This window comes from Hevea brasiliensis, chromosome 3, assembly GCF_030052815.1.
Source record: "Hevea brasiliensis isolate MT/VB/25A 57/8 chromosome 3, ASM3005281v1, whole genome shotgun sequence".
Taxonomy (NCBI): domain Eukaryota; kingdom Viridiplantae; phylum Streptophyta; class Magnoliopsida; order Malpighiales; family Euphorbiaceae; genus Hevea; species Hevea brasiliensis.
In genome coordinates this window covers 112356364-112380173 of record NC_079495.1, presented here as the reverse complement: position 1 = coordinate 112380173, position 23810 = coordinate 112356364, and the positions used below count along the sequence as shown (strand labels likewise).

The 23810-nt window shown below is 36.2% G+C and overlaps 1 protein-coding gene across 1 annotated transcript; it reads left to right on the top strand.

Annotated features, from left to right (window-relative positions):
• Nucleotides 1–12634: 12634 nt before the first annotated feature.
• On the top strand, nt 12635–23466 carry LOC110663606 (uncharacterized). The gene is made up of 4 exons (XM_021822980.2): nt 12635–14082; nt 16660–17231; nt 17333–17552; nt 21941–23466. Exons 1-4 carry the CDS (start codon nt 12850–12852, stop codon nt 23288–23290), a joined length of 3375 nt encoding a protein of 1124 aa, XP_021678672.2. The 5' UTR covers nt 12635–12849; the 3' UTR covers nt 23291–23466.
• Nucleotides 23467–23810: the final 344 nt, after the last annotated feature.

Genomic DNA, 23810 nt, shown 5'->3' with positions numbered 1-23810 from the left:
TTTTTTTTTTATTTTTTTTTGTCCTTGCGAAAACTTCAATTTGAACTTAATCTTATAGTTGGGCCTTGAGCGAAGTCTTGATCTGGGGCGTGTATTGTTAATGATCATCATTCATCAATTTTGCGAGTTGGGCCTATGTCATCCAATTGACATTAGCAAGCCAATCCTATGATAATGTTTTAAAATAAAATTAATGGAGATAAATATTGAGGATACACGTGGCAATCAAATCAAGATGTCAACAAGAAGACATAAGGTAGAGGGCAGGAGAAAAACACCCTGCAACACTTCGTCAGAATGAATTTTGGTACGGCGGCATGGGCAAAAATGAGAAGCAATCTGTCGACACTGACCGTACCCACAAAATCATCAAAAGGCAAGAAGAGGCTGGCGTTCCAAAGCTTATATTACGGCTATTGTGTAATTCAAAACAATAAAATCAATTTGAGTTCATTGTTCCTTGGAGGAACTCACTGCTGTATAAATGTGGATCAAAATGTTATATAAAGTGGCATCCATTTTATATTTGAGGTATGGTTGGTTGGTCTCAGATCTGGTGAATTTCGTTAAAATCTTGGTGCTCGTGAAATTGTGAGTAAACTGGTGTCAAACCACTGATCCATAGTGTTTGTGTGCGGTGACCAAGATTGAAAATTCAAGTTAACATATAGCAGCTGAGCCACATGGGATTTGTAGGCCTTAGATTCCCAACTTGACAATCCACTAAAAAGGCCAGTGGAGTAAACTTCTCGACAGGTATTTAAAATAAAAAATTTGTATATTCACATAATTAAAGAAAAGTTAATGTAATCATGGCTGCCTGAGTTAAAATGTCTTGCACACTAAAATGAATCCTTTTGACAGCATTTACTTGTGCCTCAGCATCTCATAACACTAGCACTTCCATTTTTGCACGAACAAGGTATGCTTGAAACAGCGCGTTTTATTCTGACATGTTCAAGCGAATTTTAATTCATAAATTCAAAGCATAAAATCATAAACATATTAATTAGCAAAGATAGTTTAAAATTACGAGACAAACGCTTGTATTTTGAGAATTAAGATACCTCAATTTATGATTAAGAGTATTAAGTAAGTTCCACTTTCTTTTCTGGCAATGCCAACCAAGAAAATGAATTCAATATTTAAGCAGTAAACAATAGACAACGTAACACATTATCTCTCTACCCTTCCCATGTGCCTTTACCAACCCTGTTCATCTGATAAAGGGAAATTAGACTATTCTTCTGAAAAAACGATATATATACTTGAAACGAAGGGATTGGGTTTGCGATCGTGAGCTTTGCAATGTGTTGGATCCACGATTTGGAGCTTTTCTTGGGATGTACTGAGTTCACTTCACTATTTATAGCTTTGCCAAAAGTTGCTAGGTTCGCAATCTTAGGCTTCATCAGGACAAGGGGGTGATCGTATCATTTATAGGAGAGAATAATAGAGTACTGATGTATTTAAATCGAAATTAAGTGTTTAATTGACTTTAACTTGAATGTTAGGAAGTCGAAATGACTATGACGTATGGGTCAAATTTAATTTTATATAAAAATAAATTTAATAATTATTATATTTAATATTTATGTTTAGGTTGGTGTATTTACACATATTGATGAATTTTGTATAAATTCAAACATAAGTATTTAATTTGATAATTATTAAATTTATTTTTTGAAACAAGTGAAAAAAAATAGTAGTTTTACACTTTGAAACACTAGAGACTGTAATTTAATTTTTATCAATTTAATATTTTCATCTATTAACAAATATGATATAACTTGTTAGTTAACATTGACAAGGTAAACATACCACACTAATATGGGATGTAGTGTTTACATAGCGAACACACGGACAACACGTTATTAATTTTAATGTAATTATTAATTTTGTTATATTAGTGCAAACATTAAAAGCATGCGTATATATAAAAAAAAAAAAACACTCAAGCCTTTGAATTAAATAATTCAAAATCTTAGATTCTAAATTTAAAAAAAATGTACAAAAAAGGTGAAAATACATTATTTATAAATAAATTTTTATATTTTGACAAAATAAGTCATAAAATACTATAATTATTTATAATCATTTTACTTTTGATATTTCTTCTCTCTTTCTTTCTCTCTATGTCTCTCTGTCTTCATCTCTCTATTTCTTTATGAAAATTCTTTATGTTTTTTCCCTTTTCGACGTGAAACAGTTTATTCCTACCCCTTCAGCTAAAAACATGTTGACAGAGTTATGCTCGAATGTTACGCACATAACTCATTTATGTCAAGTTAATGATTCTTAGTTCTGACATCCTATAAAGAAATTTTTTACTCATATTTTGCAATTCGTTTTGAAAAAATTCAAAACAATAAATGAACCATCACATATCGAAAATAGGTAATAAAAGAGAGATGATAAGAAAAGAGGGAAGAAAAATGAACAATTATCAAAAGGGAAAAGATGGTAAGAGAGAGAGAAATGGAAACAAGGAGATAGAAAAGTGGCAGGGAGAGAGATGGATAGAAGGAGGGAGAGAAAAGCAGAGAGATAGACTAAGAGATTATAAATAATTATTGTAACACCCTTGATTTTTTATATATTATTATTGGGCTTCGTGTAGGTATCCTCAATTCGCGGAAATTCGACAGTTGTGGGATTCGTAATTTCCGGCGCATGCATCACTACGGAAAAGTCTCCGAATTGGATCGAGATTTTGGTTACCCCACCATTGTTAGGCATCCCGAGCACGTTCCCGAAGTCGGAATCGGCAAAGGTAAACCCGAACCTTGCTTTTTCGTAATTTTCTAGTGCTTAAATAGGATTAAAAATCCATAAAATATTCGTGGTAACTTAGAAAATTACGATTCTTTTTGCAATAGCTTAGTAATATTTCTAAGGACATGAGGCGAGTTTTATAATTTTTAGAGCTTATTTGAGCAGTTTTTGCAAAAATTATCAATTATAAGGACTAAATTGAAATTTTACATATTGTGATGGATGATTGATTTGATGGGCCCAGGAGGGGCTGTGTGATGTGATTGAGTTGTGGATATATGGATTGTGGATATAGAAGTGTGTTTTGAGCCCTTTTACAGGTTGGGTAGAGATGGATAGAAGGAGGGAGAGAAAAGCAGAGAGATAGACTAATAGATTATAAATAATTATTGTAACACCCTTGATTTTTTATATATTATTATTGGGCTTCGTGTAGGTATCCTCAATTCGCGGAAATTCGACAGTTGTGGGATGTGAATTTCCCGAACAGACCGACTCTGAAAAAGTCTCCGAATTGGATCGAGATTTTGGCTACCCCACCATTGTTAGGCATCCCGAGCACGTTCCCGAAGTCGGAATCGGCAAAGGTAAACCCGAACCTAGGTATGACTTAGAAGTGTGTTTTGAGCCTTTTTACAGGTTGGGTAGGTCCTAGGTATAGGGGAGACTCTGCCGGATTTTCGGCATGACTTAGGACGTATTGGGTCTTTTCTTGATTTGTATTGAGTCATTTGTATTAAATGATTGTAATAAAATTGTCAGGTGAGTCGGGACAGCCTTCTTCCTCCGCTCAGCCGCCTCAGTGACCACCGTCAAGTCTGTGAGTAAAATATTAATTTTAATTGTAATTTCGATATTATTATATGTCCAAGCATGCCCATGCATCACTTATATGCATATATTTATGTAGTTAAACTCTAGGCACGATTTATGATGCATTGATAACTGTTAAAGTGCCATGATGTTGTTGTGGTAATTTGGAGCAGTGTGTGTGCGTTGGCGTGCGTGTGATGTGGTGTGGACTATGAATAGGACGGGTAGTCACGGCTTGAGTTCTTCGCTGGGACCCGATCCTTCGAGGGGTAGTCACGGCTTGAGTTCTTCGCTGGGACCCTCGATTTGGTTTATTAAGCGAAAGTCCGGCTTGAGTTCTTCGCTGGCACCAGGTTGGATTTAAGAGAGCTGTATAGGGAATCAGCTCCCATATGTTATGATTGATGCTACAGGGTGCGTGAGTGCTCCAAATTACCTTTTTGATGCTACGATGTGAATTTATTGCTGATGTTGCATTTCATTCCACAGGTTGCATTAGTTTAGATAGTTATAGAGATTATGGTTAAAATTGATATTTTACTCTCTGAGTCAAACGCTCACTCCTGTTCAAAAATTTTTACAGGCCACAGGAGGATATTTTATTCTGGGTTAACCTGCTTTTCTACTTCGCAGGTTGTTTATCAATATTTGTGTAATTTTATTTACTCCTAGAATTTCCGCATGTGTTAGCAGTAATTATTTGAATTTAGTCTGTAATATTATTATCATGTTGGACCTGTAAACTTAATATTCTATGTCTGTTTGATGGATTGGATGAGGGAGCTGAGCTCCCATTTCTTTTATGATGCTATGAGTATGTGGAGGGTGAGCTGAGCTCCCCAATTGAGTATTATTATGTTTACAGGTCGGGTGAGTTGAAAACTCCCCGTTGGGAAGTCCATTTTATGGCCTGACTCTGTCCGTTTGTTTTCTTGAATTTGGGCCCAAATGGGCCTTAGAGTTGGGTTAATGAACAGTTAGGCTTACTACGGGCCTCGGGGGCTTTAGGTGGCCAGTCCTAGTCTTGGTCCGGCCCATAGGTTGGGTCGTGACAAATGTGGTATCAGAGCTTAGGCTCCAGATTCATAGGGAAAAATTATCTAAGTGTTGGGAAGAGTCTACTAGGAGTCACATGCGGAGTATAGGATTCTGTTTCGTCTTTTCCTGTAATTCTTTGTTTCTAGATTCTACGTTATACCTCGGGAAATATAAGATTACCTCAGTTAGTGTCTTGATTTTCGTGGAGTACACAGAAATGTGAAATAGAATTAGTAGACATGTGAGGTCTATCATGAGGATACGTACTCCAAGAAATGTTATATTTTTGTCAGCATGGGTTTAAATGGTGTGCCCATTTCGTGTAAGGCATGAGTACATAAAAGTGAGTCTTAAAAGTACAGTTGCCCTAGATAAGGATGAGGATACCACTACTGGCAGTCATCAGTAGATGACCCAGTCAGAATAAGTTTGTGATAATAGAAGATTCAGGAGAGATAAGAAATTAGGAGACCTAGTGCATCGGGGCGTATCGTAGTAACTATACAATGTTCTCGATGTCCGCTCTGTAAGTGCATTACTGATCGACATGAGATTATTGTGTAGAGCCGTGCATCCGTGTGCTCCATAATGAGGGTGTTTGAGATGGCTTACATTTTGGTACAGTTATGCGAGCAGTTCTATATTTGCGAGTTGGGAACTCTGGCTAAGAGTCTAGAGTTAGAATATTGAAAGGTCACGGTTGGGTGATAACTAGAGTCGTGACTCGATTACTGACATGAGCTAGAGTTACATCAAGAGTTGCCATCAGACCAGAGGTTTCGGACTAGTTGCAAAGTAAAGGTGACACTTATAGAGTGAGAATAGTATACCTTGTGTGTATCAGTATGGAATAAAGTACAACTCTACTACCTAGAGAAGGTCGAAACTATGAATTGATGATTTATAGAGCTATGATATGATAAAAGAGTCATTAACTTGACATGGTTCTGGCAAGGTGGTAGATGTAGTACCTTTGTTGCAGCAAGTTAGGATATAGTCCTATCTTTTCATAATGGATCGAAGGTTATTACTGATAATGATGACGTATGGAATAGTGTCCCAGATGGGACTGTAGAGTGTGGTAGAGAGTAGTTGGCTTGGGTATCCTGGAGAGGATACAAGTTCCATTATAGGAATCATATATAATCAGATCACGATGGATGTAAATCCTTTGAATTGGATGACGGGTTTGGGTGCCCGAAATCTTAAGTTTTGGAATTGAGTAAACATGGAAAATAATAATAATAATAATAATAAAAATAATAATAAATAAAATTACTGCAGAATCAGTTCTTGAGGTAGTAAGGGTATTATGTAAGCTAAAGGATAAGAATAGAGATCATACAATAAAAGTATGATTGTAATTTGCTGAGTTCCTTTCTAATTTCAAATTATTCAAAACAATAGTATAATCTAATTATAATAGTGTTAAGAGTAATAAATTAGCGAAGATAAATCACAGAAGGCCAATGGATAAAGAAAGTGCAAAATGAAAGTTTGGGCAATTGATTGCAGATGCAATATAATCTAAATGCTAGTGGAAGTACTAGCTAGAGTGGTCAAAGGACCAAATCTGAGTAGCACAGACATATGATAACGCGATAGAGACTCTGAAAGATATAGTTAGCAAATGGCTATTATGTTAGGAAAAGAATGGAACCAGGATAGAATAGTCAAGTTCTATTTTGGGTAAGACAAAGGAAATAAATGAAAGGACAACCTAAAGAGCGCATAATAAAAGGAACAAAGTTAAGATATAGGATAGGCTAAGTGTTATTCTTGGCAAGGAGAATGACAAGGATGGAAAACCCAAAATGGGACCACATTAATGAGAAAAGTGATGGAGGTATGGAATACAATAATAATGAGTAAATGTTAGAAGGTGTGCGATGGTATTGCGGACTACCTAAATAGGTAGAGAAAGAGAAGTTACTAAGCAGTAAGTTGAATAAAAGTCAGTCTAAGGGATCAAATAGGTATGATGAGAGGAAAAGAATGATAGATAATGACACATAGGTTTTAGGTTAGACTTTTGAGATAGTGAGAAGGTAGTTAGAGGTTCGTTATGAATGTCAGGCAAACATTTTTAGTGTGATCAACAGAATCACTTTGTAGTGAAGCAATAACGACAGGACAATAGTAGGGGTAGAACGAAAAGTGACAAGTCTGGATGGTTATAAATCACTAGAAAGTTCAAGGATTAAATTAATGACCCTAGATAAGGTTGGAATTAGTGTTGGAAGAATTTATTAGTGAGAGAAATCTTTTAGGAATCAACAAAAGTTAAGGGCACAATATAAATGATAATAGATATGAATCATAGGTCGAATATAAGTAAAGTTAATAAATTATAAAATATTATGTCAGGAAGGACAATGGTACAGTAAAGGGTTCATGCAGATGATACCTTATAGGTAGAGCACAATTGTGCTAGGAGATGATGAAATTTGAAGAGAAAGACTAAGAAACATAGGATAAACGTTATTATATGGACAATCGGGCATAGTTGAATATAAGAGGATATTTTCTTTCCTTTCAAGTTTAGCTTGTGTTTTTTGTTCTAGAAGGTTATATAAGGAACAGAAACTGAGTCAAGGAGACCTAGTTATTGAGAGTTTGGTAGGCACAAATTCATACATAATTTCCTGATATGAGAATGACAGTAAGTGCATACCTAGTATTAAGTATGAAAGGACAAACAGAGTAATGACAGGAGTTAAATTGAGTTAGCTACTAAGGCTTGCAACTGTTTTAAACTATGAGCTAGAGGAAATACTAATTGTGGATGAGTTTCAATAGATGAAATTATTGCTAATGGGTAATTTGAGGTTGAAGTTTGGAAAGTTGTGGGCAGTATATGTGATTATATTAAAGAGAATAAACACGTGAAGTATCTTATTTAGAATTAAGGCATGACACACATTTCCCACAGCCGTGTTAGTTCAGATGAAACTTATAGTTTCTGGAGCTCCTATCCATCCAGGATGAGCAATTTCCTACTAAGGCTGGTAGGGAATGATAATGTTCTGATAGTTAAGTTGGGAAAGGGGTTACAAAAATGAATTTTCTATGGTTAATTATAAGTGTTACAAAAGGTGAAGAATGTGCTGGCAGGAGTAAGCCATAAGGTTAGAATTTTCGAAGTAATGGAACTAGTAATCAAGATAAGACTAAGAAATAAAAAGAAAGTTAAAGTTGATGATGGGATAGACGTCTTTGAAGGAAAAGGTGTAAGGATGAGATAGGACTAAAATTAAGGAATAAGTACAGCAGGTTGAAAAGATACCAACAATACCAAAAATAGGAAAAGGGAAGTGGATAAGATGCAAAGGACAGGAAGAGAGCTCGATAGAGTCAGTTATAATGATGAGGATAAGGAGTGTCTAACCACTGCCCCTGTGTTAACACTACCTATGAGCGGTGAAGGATACACCGTGTACTGTGACGCCTCCAGAGTTGGCCTAGGGTGTGTTTTGATGCGGAATGGAAAAGTAGTGGCTTATGCTTCAAGGCAGCTGAAGAGGCATGAGCAGAACTATCCCACCCATGATTTGGAAATGGCGGTTGTAGTCTTTGCACTAAAAATCTGGAGACACTACCTGTATGGTGAAGTGTGCGAGATATACACCGACCATAAGAGTTTGAAGTACATCTTCCAACAGAGGGATTTAAACTTGAGACAGAGGAGATGGATGGAGCTTCTGGAAGACTATGATTGCACCATCCAGTACCACCCTGGGAAGGCCAATGTAGTAGCAGATGCTTTAAGCATAAAATCTTCTGGCAGTTTGGCTCACATTTCAGTAGAGAAGAGACCGTTGATTCAGGAAGTACATGAGTTGATGGATTAAGGTTTAATCCTAGATCTTTCAGATGAGGCGGTATTGTTGGCTCATTTTTCAGTGAGGCCAAACTTGCGGGACAGAGTTAGAGTTTCCCAGCACAGAGACCAACAATTAATGAAGATCATAGAAAGAGTACAGCAAGGTGAAGGTGGTGAGTTTGGATTTGCCAATGATGGTGCCCTAGTGCAAGGTTCTAGGATATGTGTGCCCGATGTGGGCAATCTCAGAGATGAAATCATGCGAGAGGCACACTATACACTGTACAATGTCCACCCAGGTTCCACCAAGATGTACCATGATGTGAAAGATAGCTATTGGTGGAATGGCATGAAGAGAGACATAGCAGACTTTGTGTCCAAGTGCTTGACTTGTCAGAAGGTGAAGTTTGAACACCAGAGACCGTCAGGAAAGTTGCAAGAGCTCCCTATCCCAGAATGGAAGTGGGAAATGATTTCTATGGATTTTGTGACTGGGTTGCCTCGTACCACGCGAGGATATGATTCGATATGGGTAATTGTAGACCGCCTAACCAATCAGCTCATTTCTTGTCTGTGATGACTTCATATTACATTTGCACGATGCGCGACTTTATATTCGAGAAATCGTCGATTGCATGGAGTTCCAGCTTCCATAATATCGGCGAGAGGGCTGATTCACTTCTCGATTTTGGAGAAAGTTGCAGGAGGCACTTGGCACATGATTGAACTTGACGGCTTTTCACCCTCGCAGACGGACGATCGAAAGGACAATCCAAACACTGGAAGACATGCTTCGCATGAGTGTTTTGGATTTTGGAGGTCAATGGGATGATCAGCTAGCTTTGGTGGAGTTTGCCTACAACAACAGTTACCATTCCAGCATAGGGATGGTACCCTATGAGGCACTATATGGAAGAAAGTGTAGGTCTCCTCTGTGTTGGACAGAAATGGGAGAAGCGAAGGTGCATGATGTAGACCTAGTGCAGTACACTTCAGAGATAGTTTCTTTAATCAGGGAATGATTGAAAACTTGACTTTGATGGCGGAAGAGTTATGCGGACCCAGACGGAGGATATGGAGTTTGCGATGGCGACTATGTATTCCTGAAGGTTTCTCCGATGAAGGGAGTCATGAGATTTGGAAAGAAGGGCAAGTTGGCACCTCCGTATATTGGACCTTTTGAGGTTACTGATAGAGTTGGAGCAGTTGCCTACCGGTTGGAGCTACCACCCAACCTTTCTCACGTTCATCCCGTGTTTCACATCTCCATGCTCGGAAATACATTCCAGATCCTTCTCATGTACTACAACCGGATGTAATAGAGCTAAAGAGAACTTGACATTTGAGGAGCAACCTGTAGCCATAGTGGACTACCAAGTGAGACACTAAGATCAAAGCAGATCCCTATGGTTAAGGTTTTGTGGAGGAGCGATCGGTGGAAGAGTGCACTGAGTCGAGCGGGACATGCGTAGCAAGTACCATATCTGCTCAATGTGTAATCATGTACTTTATTCTCGCCTTGTGTAAAATTCGAGGACGAATTTTACGTAAGGGGAAGAATGTAACACCCACGATTTTTATATATTATTATTGGGCTTCGTGTAGGTATCCTCAATTCGCGAAAATTCGACAGTTGTCCGGATCTGTGAATTTCCGGCCAGACAGACCAGCTACCGGAAAAGTCTCCGAATTGGATCGAGATTTTGGCTACCCCACCATTGTTAGGCATCCCGAGCACGTTCCCGAAGTCGGAATCGGCAAAGGTAAACCCGAACCTTGCTTTTTCGTAATTTTCTAGTGCTTAAATAGGATTAAAAATCCATAAAATATTCGTAGTAGCTTAGAAAATTACGATTCTTTTTGCAATAGCTTAGTAATATTTCTAAGGACCGCGGGGCAGAGTTTTATAATTTTTAGAGCTTATTTGAGCAGTTTTTGCAAAAATGATCAATTATAAATACTAAATTGAAATTTTAGATATTGTGATGGATGATTGATTTAATGGGTCCAGGAGGGGCTGTGTGATGTGATTGAGTTGTGGATATATGGATTGTGGATATAGAAGTGTGTTTTGAGCCCTTTTACAGGTTGGGTAGGTCCTAGGTATAGGGAAGACTCTGCCGGATTTTCGGCATGACTTAGGACGTATTGGGTCTTTTCTTGATTTGTATTGAGTCATTTGTATTAAATGATTATAATAAAATTGTCAGGTGAGCCGGGACAGCCTTCTTCCTCCGCCCAGCCGCCTCAGAGACCACCGTCAAGTCTGTGAGTAAAATATTAATTTTAATTGTAATTTCGATATTATTATATGTCCAAGCATGCCCATGCATCACTTATATGCATATATTTATGTAGTTAAACTCTAGGCACGATTTATGATGCATTGATAACTGTTAAAGTGCCATGATGTTGTTGTGGTAATTTGGAGCAGTGTGTGTGCGTTGGCGTGCGTGTGATGTGGTGTGGACTATGGATAGGACGGGTAGTCACGGCTTGAGTTCTTCGCTGGGACCCGATCCTTCGAGGGGTAGTCACGGCTTAAGTTCTTCGCTGGGACCCTCGATTTGGTTTATTAAGCGAAAGTCCGGCTTGAGTTCTTCGCTGGCACCAGGTTGGATTTAAGAGAGCTGTATAGGGAATCAGCTCCCATATGTTATGATTGATGCTACAGGGTGCGTGAGTGCTCCAAATTACCTTTTTGATGCTATGATGTGAATTTATTGCTGATGTTGCATTTCATTCCACAGGTTGCATTAGTTTAGATAGTTATAGAGATTATGGTTAAAATTGATATTTTACTCTCTGAGTCGAACGCTCACTCCTGTTCAAAAAATTTACTGCCACGGGAGGATATTTTATTAGGTTAACTGCTTTTCTACTTGCAGTTGTTTATCAATATTTGTGTAATTTTATTTACTCCTAGAATTTCCGCATGTGTTAGCAGTAATTATTTGAATTTGGTCTGTAATATTATTATCATGTTGGACCTGTAAACTTAATATTCTATGTTTGTTTGATGGATTGGATGAGGGAGCTGAGCTCCCATTTCTTTTATGATGCTATGATTATGTGGAGGGTGAGCTGAGCTCCCCAATTGAGTATTATTATGTTTACAGGTCGGGTGAGTTGAAAACTCCCCGTTGGGAAGTTCATTTTATGGCCGGACTCTGTCCGTTTGTTTTCTTGAATTTGGGCCCAAATGGGCCTTAGAGTTGGGTTAATGAACAGTTAGGCTTACTGCGGGCCTCGGGGGCTTTAGGCTGGTCCAGGTCCTAGTGCCGGTCCGGCCCATAGGTTGGGTCGTGACAATTATAATTCTTAAGAAATTATTTATAAGGATTTATTTATAAATTAAATAGGAAAATATACTTAAATATTTTGTATTTTTGCCTTTTGTACTTATTATTATTTTTTCTTTTAATTTAGGGTATGCGGTTTTAAAATTTTCAATTCAAAAAGTGTGTTTTCAATCATTTATATTTAGTTACAAAATAAATAATTATATTGAAATTAATGATATGGCACTGACATTGATTTTTTATCAATATTTATCATGTGTTGTCACGTGTTTATTGTGATTGTTTTATTTAAAAATAATTATCAATTTAAATTATATTTATTAATAGATAAAAATATATAATATCAAATTGCTAAGATTTAAATCATAGTTCTAAGCACAAAATTATGATGTATTTTTTTTACTTTTTCTTTATTTTTATGTGGGATTAAATTTATATTGGAGGTTTTTTTTTTTTTTTTTTTCATAGAAGAAGGTATAAAAGGACAAACAATAGCCCTGTTTGGATATGGAGAAAGTGTTGATGAAGAAAAATAAGTTAGTGAAAAATAAGGAAAATTCTCACTTTGAATAGGTAAGGAAAAAAGCGAAAAAGAAGAATAAGTGTTGTTTTGATTAATTAATTTATTTTTTTAATTTGAAAAAAAAAAAAAAAAAGTGAGAGCTTGATATTGAAATGTTTGAAATTATTTATATATCAAAATAAAAGAATAAATAAAGATAAAATGATAATTTCAATTATATATATTTTTACTCTTTTTATAAATAAATAAAAATAAATTTATTTTCCTTTCACATTTTTATAATTTTTATTTATCTAATTTTTTTTCTTGCATGGTTTTCCTTTCCTCTTACGTGAATTATTCAAACAGAGGCTAAAATGATAAAATTAAAAATAATAAAAAAAATGACAATGTTTCTGCAATGGAACCCACCTAATTTATGATCCAACCATCCTCAGGTCTCCAACCACGTCACCAGTTTCCAAAACCCGTTCGGAATTCTGAGTACTTCTCCCTCTTCCTGATCACACTCTATCGCCTGCGATCAGACCGCTGTGACTTTCAGCAGCTCTCTTCCTCAATCTAATCCGGCGAAAATGATATCGCCGGAGTTCCAAGCGCGACCGTTTCGACCTTATATAGCATCCTCTGCTAGTGCCCCTTCTTTCTCTTCCTTCAATAATGGCCGCCCTTACTCCCCTGACCCAAACCCTAGTCCTAACAGCCACTTCCATTCCCCATCTTCTTCTTCCTCCGCTTCTTCTAGATCTCGTTTCTTGCCTTCTTCATTCGCTCACAGCACCAGAATTGCCATCGCTCTCGTCCCCTGCGCTGCCTTCCTTCTCGACCTCGGCGGGGCCCCCGTTGTGGCTACCCTGACCCTTGGCCTCATGGTCGCTTACATTCTGGATTCCCTCAACCTCAAGTCCGCGGCATTCTTCGGAGTCTGGCTCTCGCTAATCGCAGCTCAGATCGCTTTCTTCTTCAGCTCCTCTCTCATTACCACTTTCTATTCTGTCCCTCTCGGCCTCCTCGCTGCTTTCCTATGCGCCTACGCTAATTTCCTAATCGGAGTATGGGCTTCCCTCCAGTTCAAGTGGATCCAGCTCGAGAACCCCACTATCGTCCTTGCTCTCGAGCGGCTGTTGTTTGCCTGTGTCCCTTTCACCGCTTCAGCCCTCTTCAGCTGGGCCACCATCTCCGCCGTTGGAATGAATAATGCTTCTTACTATCTCATGGCCTTCAATTGCATTTTCTATTGGCTTTTTGCAATTCCTCGGGTCTCTTCCTTCAAATCCAAACAGGAAGCGAAATATCACGGTGGAGAGGTTCCCGATGACAATTTCATACTCACTCATCTCGACAGTTGTGTTCATACTTTAAACTTGCTCTTCTTTCCTTTGGTGTTTCATATTGCGTCTCACTATTCAGTAATATTTTCTTCAGCCGCTTCTGTTTGTGATTTGTTTCTTCTCTTCTTCATCCCTTTCTTATTCCAACTTTATGCGTCCACAAGGGGCGCGCTTTGGTGGGTTACTAAGAATTCGCATCAGCTGCATAGTATACGTGTTGTAAATGGTGCTGTTGCATTGGTTGTCGTCGTTCTTTGTTTGGAGATTAGAGTTGTTTTCCATTCATTTGGGAGGTACATTCAGGTTCCTCCACCGTTGAATTATCTTCTTGTGACCCTGACAATGCTTGGAGGGGCAGCTGGAGCTGGTGCTTATGCTCTGGGTATGATTTCTGATGCTTTCAGCTCTGTGGCTTTCACAGCTTTGAATGTAATTGTCAGTGCTGCAGGAGCAATCGTTGTGGGATTTCCCATGTTGGTATGGACATTCTTCCTAATACTTCCTTCAGTCCTTGATTTATATATATGTTTATATGTTTACAATCATGAGCTATAAATGAAATATTATGTGCTTGTGCTTCAGACTGTCAGTCGTGGGATGTTGAAACGATTACATGGATTGCTGCTCTCAATTGTTCATACTTGTTGACTTTTAGGTTGTAATCTGATTGCAAAATCAGAAAACATTTCTATTGAAAAATATGAGGTTCATCATTGAAATCCTGTCTAAATGTATGATATATGTCATTGAAATGCAACTGAAAGTATCCTTCAGCCTGTGGTATTAAGAAAACCTGAATGAGGATTTTGAAATCTATCTTTTGTATTTGAATATGTATGTTTGTTGGAAGTTCGTTTGTTTTGTTTTTTTATTTTATTGGTTTAGGACTTAGGTGCTTAATGGATAAACTCCTATAAGGTTACGCTACCCTAGTGAATGGAGATGCTTCTCTACTGGACGTATGTTTTTCAGTTTTTCTTGTGGAATTGTAGCTATGTTGGTTTTCTATGATAGTAGTTGCTTTAAAAATAAAGGACATCTCGTAAAATAGGTTCTGCTAAGCATAGGGAGTTTTAACTTGTAGGATGGAAATAAACAAACAGCCACTTGAGAAGACAGCAATGGTTGTTCTCATGTTTTGGCTGTTCAAAAATCTTTTTGTGTCATTGATTTCCATAATCAGTGGTGGTTCTGATAGTAAAAGATATGTAGCTTTGTATTTTGGCATCCAAAAAATAGCGCATTATCTAGCTTTCTTAAGAATGGGCAATTGATGATACTAAACACTAGTGTTAGGATGCTTGTTCTGGAAACAGTTGACATAATGATCAAGAGCTTGTTTGGAATTGTGGTTTACGGGCCAAAAAAGCATTTTTCACAGAAATTTTAAATGCTGTTGAAAAATATAATTTGAAAAAACCTGTTTTGTCATTTTGATATTTTTATGATAAAAATGTGTCAAATTTAATTTTTAGTCAATTTTTAATAATCTTTATCAAATATATTTTAAATTTTTTTCTTCTCGGCAGCTGTTTCAACAATAATGCTAAACAAACCTGAAAACATGGGATGATATTATGTTTTCATTGAAAATCAAGATAGTCAGATTTATGGCTGTATTATGTGAATTGACTTTTTGAGGCAATTTTTTACTTCAGCCTAGAGTTTCAGTATTAGAATTTGCTACTGAAAGCACCCTTGAAAGGCCTGGGAATATGACCCTTTGAAGGATTTGGAACTTAGGGCGTTGAGAGTTGAGACTATCGCTGAGTTTGGTGCTGCAGGTGGAAGGGTTTGCACAAAAGCCGAGGTCATAAAAATGTAGCTTATTTGAAAAAGCTAAGTGCCTGTTTGACATTGAAGCTGGAGAGCTAAAACTGCTTTTCAATAAAAAAGTATCATTTTAGATGTTAAAAAAAGCAACATGTGAAAAGCTGTTTTGTTATTTCAGTGTTTTTATTATTAAAACTTATCAAATTTAATTTTCAATTATTTTTTAATACTCTCTAAGTAATATATTTTAAAAAGTGTTTTTCTCAATAGCAGTTTTAATAGCAATGCCAAACAGACTAGAAAGGAAGCTTTCACTCACAGCTGCTTTTTGTGTCTTGGATTTTGTGCCTTATGTGATGCTGCATTGGGCAATTCAATTTAATAGTTTGAAGGAAAAATTCACCTGGTCATATTGCCATTGTGGAAATAGGTATTTCCCTTTTCATGTTCCATATAATGATTGCATGGCGCATACTGGTTGCATGGTGGGAAAGGCAATATATATATAAATATATTAAAAAAAGCCTTCATCAAACCTGTGGCATTTCTTAATGGTTAAACCTAGTTCAGTTTCATAATGTTTACAGATTGATATACATCTAGAAATTCAATGACTAAATTGAGAAAAATTATATATCAGTGACTGCAATTTAATTAGGCAAATTTCATTGACCAAAGTTGCAATTATACAATTTGATTGCAAGTTTCTAATACTTCCGAAGCCTGTCTAAGTATATATTCATTATGCTTCCCAGGTTTAGTTCACTTGTAGCTATTGATGACCAACAAACATTGAAAAGGAGAGCGTTCACTTGGGATTATATTGACTTGCATGCATAATTGCTGACATAGTAATTGTACATGTAGAATCTGTTACTAATTTTGCTCTGCTTTTCAGCTTATTTTTCTTTTTTAATAATGTAACTATACTTTATCTAGAGTTTGTCATACTTGTAGTTGGTGTTGTGGTTACAACCTCTTCCATTGTTGGCTTTCTATTTAATCTAATGTGTTGGTTTCTATTTGGGTGGAGTGCCCTTCAGACTATAATAGCCACATAACTAAAATTAATTTGGATTCTCTCTTTTTATACTTCTTATTTATTCAGATCCTAAGGCTTCTCAATTAATTTCTTACTAATCTCAAGAGGAAAAATGTAAAATATATATATATATATATATATATATATATATGCGTTTTGTACTTTGAGGTTTTATGTCTGATAATTAATCTCTCTAATAATTCAGTAAATATCATTTAATTTATTCCTTTATTTTGCAGTTCCTCCCACTGCCTTCAGTTGCTGGCTTTTATTTGGCTCGTTTCTTCACAAAGAAAAGCCTGCCATCATACTTTGCTTTTGCTGTGCTTGGGAGCTTGATGGTCATATGGTTTGTACTGCATAATTACTGGGATCTAAATATTTGGCTGGCAGGCATGTCCATAAAGTCCTTTTGCAAACTCATAGTTGCAAGTGTCATCTTAGCCATGGCTGTTCCTGGTTTAGCTCTTCTTCCATCAAAATTTCATTTTTTAGTTGAGCTTGGTTTGATCAGCCATGCGTTGCTGTTATGCTATATTGAGAATCGATTTTTTAATAACTTGGGCATATACTTCTACGGATTGGATGATGAAGTGATGTACCCAAGCTATATGGTTATTATGACAACTTTTGTTGGTTTGGCTTTGGTGAGAAGACTATCTGTGGATCATCGAATTAGACTCAAGGCAGTTTGGATTTTGACATGCCTATATCCTTCGAAGTTGGCCATGCTGTTTATTTCATCAAAATCTGTTGTATGGGTTTCTGCTGTACTATTACTGGCTGTCTCTCCCCCATTACTTCTTTACAAGTGTGTACATATTATCCTGAATTTAGACTATTAATTTTTCTCAACTTACTTAATCCAGGTTTCTTCATGCTTATTTGATCTTATCTTGTTTGTCTTTGCAGGGATAAGTCACGAACAGCCTCAAAGATGAAACCATGGCAAGGTTATGTACATGCTGGTGTGGTTGCTCTGTCAGTTTGGTTTTGCCGTGAAACCATTTTTGAAGCTCTACAATGGTGGAATGGGACGCCTCCTTCTGATGGTTTACTTTTGGGCTTCTGTATTGTCTTGACAGGATTGGCTTGTGTACCAATCGTTGCTCTGCACTTCTCTCATGTCTTGGTTTGTTTTCCATTTTTGTTTCTTCCCCTTTTATTTATTTTATTTCAATATACTCATTACTTCATTCAAGGAAATTAAACTAACCTATGCAAAACAATCCAGATACTTGATAGTTTTGGAAAATCGAGTTTAAACCAGGTTAAAAAAAATAGTTATCATGGGATGGTAGAATTAGAAGCATTAATGAAGGTCCTTGATGTTTTTATTTATTTTATTTTTTTGCTATCTAGCTGTTTTCATTTGAATTTATATGATGGCTCATGTAACCTAAGGATACCTAACACTTCCCCACTTCCCACCTCTTAATGTAGAACAAAGGGAAAGAACCAAGAAGAAAAAGGAGAAATCAAGGACCAATCCTTGAAGAGAGAACTAATTTTCAATAATTTTATTAATTTTAATAATAATCATAGTTTAAAGTTACTGAATAATATAAAATTAGCTCTTATCATAGAGCTTACAACCCTAATCAATTTAGAAATGGAAACCCTACTCTAATTAGGAATATTAAATAAGATAAACTAGGAAATAATAAATCTAATAATAATAAAATTCTTAAATAATAAGAACTTTTTAAATTTTCTAATTCTATAATAATTAAAATTCCTAAATAAAATTCTAATATTCCTATTCTATATTATTCTCCCTTGGTTGGAAAATACTTGTCCTCGAGTTTTGAACTGGTGAATGATCACAAACCAGATACAGAGAACAAACAGTACAATCTTCTTGGACGGTAGCAACAAAATTGATTTGAAAATGTTTATGCTCTCTTTTGTATTCCTGGAAACATCTAGACAGATAAAATCAATAAAAACAATAGTTGAAAAATCCTTAGGAGCAAGATTCCAATTTTCAAATTCTTTTGTTGGCTCCACAAGTTGATTTTCTTCAATTTCAATTGGAGTTTCCACAGCTTGATCTGCTCCATGCTCTGGAAAAAGGTCTTCAATAGATGAAGGTTCAACAATCAAATTCTTTACTTGCTTTGCCATTTTAATTTCTTCTTTAAGTTCTCACACAGCTATCGATAACTTATTAGGCTCTATTTTTGATAACTCATCAACCTGCACTTCTACTTTTGATAACTTATCAAGCTGTGCTTTCAATTTTTCACACCTGAAATCACAAGTTCTTTCCTGTATTCTTCAAGAGCTCTTTCCGTAACTTGTGAGAATTTTTTGTAAATTTTCATATTCCCTTTCTTTATCTAGTAAAATCTGTCTAAATTTTTCATATTCACCATTTAAGAAAGAACATCTTTCACGATCTCGTCTATAACTATAATTATCTATCCAATGACCCAGAGATAGTAATTGACCTTATGAAATCCAATGTTATAATTAATTTCTTCGAGAATATTTCTGTGGTCGTTGACTTCCTCTTCTAGCCTCTCAATATAAGTTTCCATGGCATTCGAAGTAAGAAAACGCCATGGCATTTGAAGTAAGAAAACATACCTTACTTGAAGGGAAAAAAAATCTCAAAATTCAGCTTTTAAGAGTTATTTCTGCTGAAAATAAGGGTGAGCTTGTTGGGTGTGGAAGCTAATCCGAATACCCGATCCATCGGGTTAATGTTCCAGGGGCATTGGACTGAAGTTCCGACAACGTGAAGAGACAGATTGGTTGACTACGAGTTGCTAGGTTCTTCTAGTTTTCAATTTTTTTTTTTTTAAACTGTTGGCAACAAGAAAAAATTTTAAAGGACAAAAACACTGGTGGGAATCTAAAGAATAGGAAGACTTGATTGGGAAGTCTAGTAATTTTGTTGAAAGCGATGGACATGTGGCTTGATTTTAGGCTTTAACACCAAAATTGATGTAGAACAAGGGTAAAAAACCAAGAAGAAGGAGAAATTGATGCAGTGTGAAGTTTAAATAGAAACACACTACATACACAAGAGTGAAAATAAGAAGAGAAACCTCTGCTGAATTTTTATTAATAATAATCTATTTCCCAAATTACATGTAAATAAGAGTATTTATAGTGTTTTTAGACTTCTAAACCTAATAGGAATATGAAACTAAATAGAAAATTTAGATAAACTAAAATACAATGGTAAATCCTAAATAAAATAGGAAGAAGTCTAAATCCTAGATAAGGTAGGGAACATTAATAGGTCCTAAACAGAGTAGGAGACTTCCTAATTAATTTTAATCTAATCTCTATCGCTACTGGAAGTCTTCACAAGACATCCTAGATAAATTAGGATTGTTGGAAATTAAAATTAGTTAAGAAAAATGTTCTGTCTTGTTGTCCAAGCTTCGCATTATACTCCCCCACTTGAAAAAAAAAAAACTTGTCTTCCAGTTTAAATAACTTACAATGATCTAACAACATAGCCAAAACAACTCCAACACTATTCTCTCTCACTTGGAATAAATCCTCCCTTGAATTTTGAAGTGGAAAAGAATGGAAATCTTCATCAGATATATGCACCATATAACTTTCTTGGATGGAATTAATAAGAATGACAAGAACAAAGTGGAATTGAGGATTTTCATGTTTTCCTTTGTATCTATGAGAATACCTAGACAAATAAAATCAACAAAAACAATTGGGATTAGAGAGTTAGATAAATCTTCAACTTCCATCAATTTCATGATTTGAGTTTCTTTGATCTTAACAATTGTATCCATGGATTGTTTTTCCTCAAGTACCATTGAAATCTCCATGGCATGACCTTTGTCGTTTCCTAGGACACATTCTTCAAGGTCTTTATCTTCAACTATTGCAAAAGGAAATTTAATTAAAGGTTCAAATTCAAATTCTTCAAATTTAGGCTCATCCAGTTCAAGTTGAATTGTTGAATCTTGAAACTTCTTTTGTTCTTCACTTTCTTGTTTCACAGCCAAGGAAGGCTTTGGTTGGACCTCTTAGCTAAGTTTTTGTTGGAATAAAATTTGCTCATAATTTAGAGGTAAAAATTCTTGTTCCAACAAATACTTCATTATAAACTATGTACGGATTGACCATTTCCCCCCTTGCTTCCTTTTAGATTGTAGCCATTCTCACCAAGCAGAAGCACTACCTTTTAACTGACAAGCCACCAATTGGACTCGTTTGAGATCCCCATAAAAATTAGGAATATCAAGATAACCCATGTTGCTTCTCCTATCGCCACCATACCATTCATACCTATTGAACTTGATTGGTTCATAGTCATCTTCCTCCTTTGAATCATTATAGTAGACATGTTGCCTACGTGCAGTAATTGGTCAATAAATAGGTTCATGCCTACGTGCAGTAATTGGTCAATAAATAGGTTCACCATGAGATACACCATCTTCTGGCCTTCTTTTGTCAACCTAATTCCTGTTTGTTTTAATTTCCAAAGCATCAAGACGATCTACAATTTCTTTGAGGCATCTCTTGATATGCTCGGATCTAAGATCCATCCATCGCTTGTTGCTCCCATCGTTGCAACATTTAGTCCCTATGATATAGGTCTCTAGTTCCTTGATCGCCGTCGCAAGAACCACTATAATCGCTGCCTTCATCAAGGTAAGCTATCTTGATTGGGGCGATTTCCCTGCTCTGATATAACCTAACGAAGCATGAAGCTCAAATAGAAACACACTCCATACACAAGAGTGAAACTAAGGAGATAAACCTTTGCTGAATTTTTATTAATAATAATCTGTTTTGCAAATTACATGTAAATAAGAGTATTTATAGTATTTTTGGCCTCCCAAACCTAATAGAAATATGAAACTTAATAGGAAATTTAGATAAACTAAAATATAATGGTAAATCCTAAATAAAATAGGAAGAAATCTAAATCTTAGATAAGGTAAGGAACATTAATAAGTTCTAAGTAGAGTAGGAGACCCCCTAATTAATTTTAATCTAATCTCTACTGCAGCTGGAAGTTTTCATAAGACGTCCTAGATAAATTAGGATTGTTAGACATCAAAATTAGTTAAAAAAAAGGTTCTGCCTTGTTGTTCAAGCCCTGCATCAGAAATCAAGGGCCAATCTTTGAAGGGAAAACCAATTCTCAATAATTTTATTAATCTCAATAATAATCAGAGTCTAAAGCTACTGAATAATATAAAATTAGCTCTATTTATAGAGTTTACAATCCTAATCAATTTAGCATTAGAAATGCTAATCAACTCTAATTAAGAATGCTAAATAAGATAAACTAGGAAATAATAAACTTAATAATAATAAAATTCCTAAATAATAAAAACTTTTTAAATTTCCTAATTCTATAATAATTAAAATTTCTAAATAAAATTCTAATCTTCCTCTTATGCATTACTCCTCACTCCCTCTTTCCCTTTTTTTGGTAGAATTCTTTGTCTATCTTTTTTATTTCTGTTGATCCAAAATTAATATATCTGAATTACTGATTGGCTTTTTTCCTCTCTCTTTGTGCAGTCCGCTAAGAGATGCCTAGTGCTAGTGGTGGCAACTGGTGCATTGTTTATTTTAATGCAGCCGCCAATCCCATTGGCATGGACTTATCATTCTGACATAATTAAAGCAGCTCGTCAATCTTCTGATGACATCTCCATCTATGGCTTCATGGCATCAAAACCTACCTGGCCATCTTGGCTGCTTATTGTGGCAATTCTGCTCACTTTAGCAGCCGTGACATCTATAATACCCATAAAGTACATGGTAGAGCTAAGGGCATTTTACTCAATCGCAATTGGGGTTGCTCTTGGAATATATATATCAGCCAAGTACTTCCTGCAAGCTGCAGTTCTGCATGCTCTCATTGTTGTCACCATGGTCTGCACTTGTGTGTTTGTTGTCTTCACGCATTTTCCATCTGCTTCAAGCACAAAGCTGCTACCATGGGTCTTTGCTCTACTCGTAGCTCTCTTTCCTGTGACATATCTGTTGGAAGGTCAGGTTAGAATCAAAGGCATCCTTGAGGATGGTCAAGATGCAGATATGGTGGAAGAAGATAGGAAGCTTACAGCTCTGCTGGCTGTTGAGGGAGCAAGGACCTCTCTTCTTGGTTTATATGCAGCAATCTTTATGCTCATAGCATTGGAGATTAAGTTTGAACTAGCGTGGCTTATGCAGGAAAAGGTTCTTGAAAGGGGTGGAATTAGACATAGCCAATCTAGTGAAAGCAGTTCTGCAAGTTTTGCTCCGCGGATGAGGTTCATGCAGCAGCGCAGGGCCTCCACCGTGCCAACCTTCACAATCAAGAAAATGGCTGCAGAGGGAGCCTGGATGCCTGCAGTTGGTAATGTTGCTACAATAATGTGCTTTGCTATATGCCTGATCCTGAATGTCAATCTGACTGGGGGTTCAAATCAAGCAATATTCTTCCTTGCTCCTCTTTTGCTGCTTCTGAATCAGGACTCTGATTTTGTCGCTGGTTTTGGGGACAAACAGAGGTATTTCCCTGTTGTAGTGGCTATATCATCCTATTTGGTGTTGACGGCCCTATACAGCATATGGGAAGATGTGTGGCATGGAAATACTGGGTGGGGCATTGAGATCGGGGGTCCTGATTGGTTCTTTGCAGTAAAGAATCTAGCCCTTCTCATTCTAACGTTCCCCAGTCATATCCTCTTCAACAGATTCGTGTGGAGTTACACAAAGCAGAGAGACTCGACGCCACTGATAACTGTGCCCCTTAATCTTCCATCCATCATAATATCAGACGTGATTAAAATTAAGATATTGGGGATCTTAGGAATTATTTATACCGTAGCCCAGTCTATAATCTCTAGACAGCAATATATCTCGGGAATGAAGTATATTTAGGAAAATACAAAATGTACAATATCTTCTGGCAATTTTCAAGTGAGGTGTTGAATTTCAGGTTCAAGTTGCCCTTAAGTTTACCTGTTATGCTTTTTCTCACTTTCCCTAGCGCCTTGTTGCGGTTGTAGTCGGAGTCCGAGTTGACCATTTATGAAGCAAATTCATGCTCGTTGTCAAACCTGATTTTTCTTTGCAACGGCCAGTGTGTATATTCTTTTTCTTCTTTTTAGCAATTCCTTTTCCTCACGATCAAAGGTTTTTTAACTTCCAATCCAAAATTTCAAACCTGTTTTTACTTGATTATTAACTCATTTGTACATTGATTGAGCTTAATCAATGGTCTAATTCACTTCTTGAAAGGCATGGCTAATCTTAAGTCTTTTACTTTGTAATTCTTGGAATTTTAAATTTTTTTAAAATTTGTCACTAAATTCTAAATGATTTTTGATACAGATTTCATTTTCATTTAAAATACTAAAAGTTTGAAAACATATTGGCAAAATAAATTTATTATGAAAAT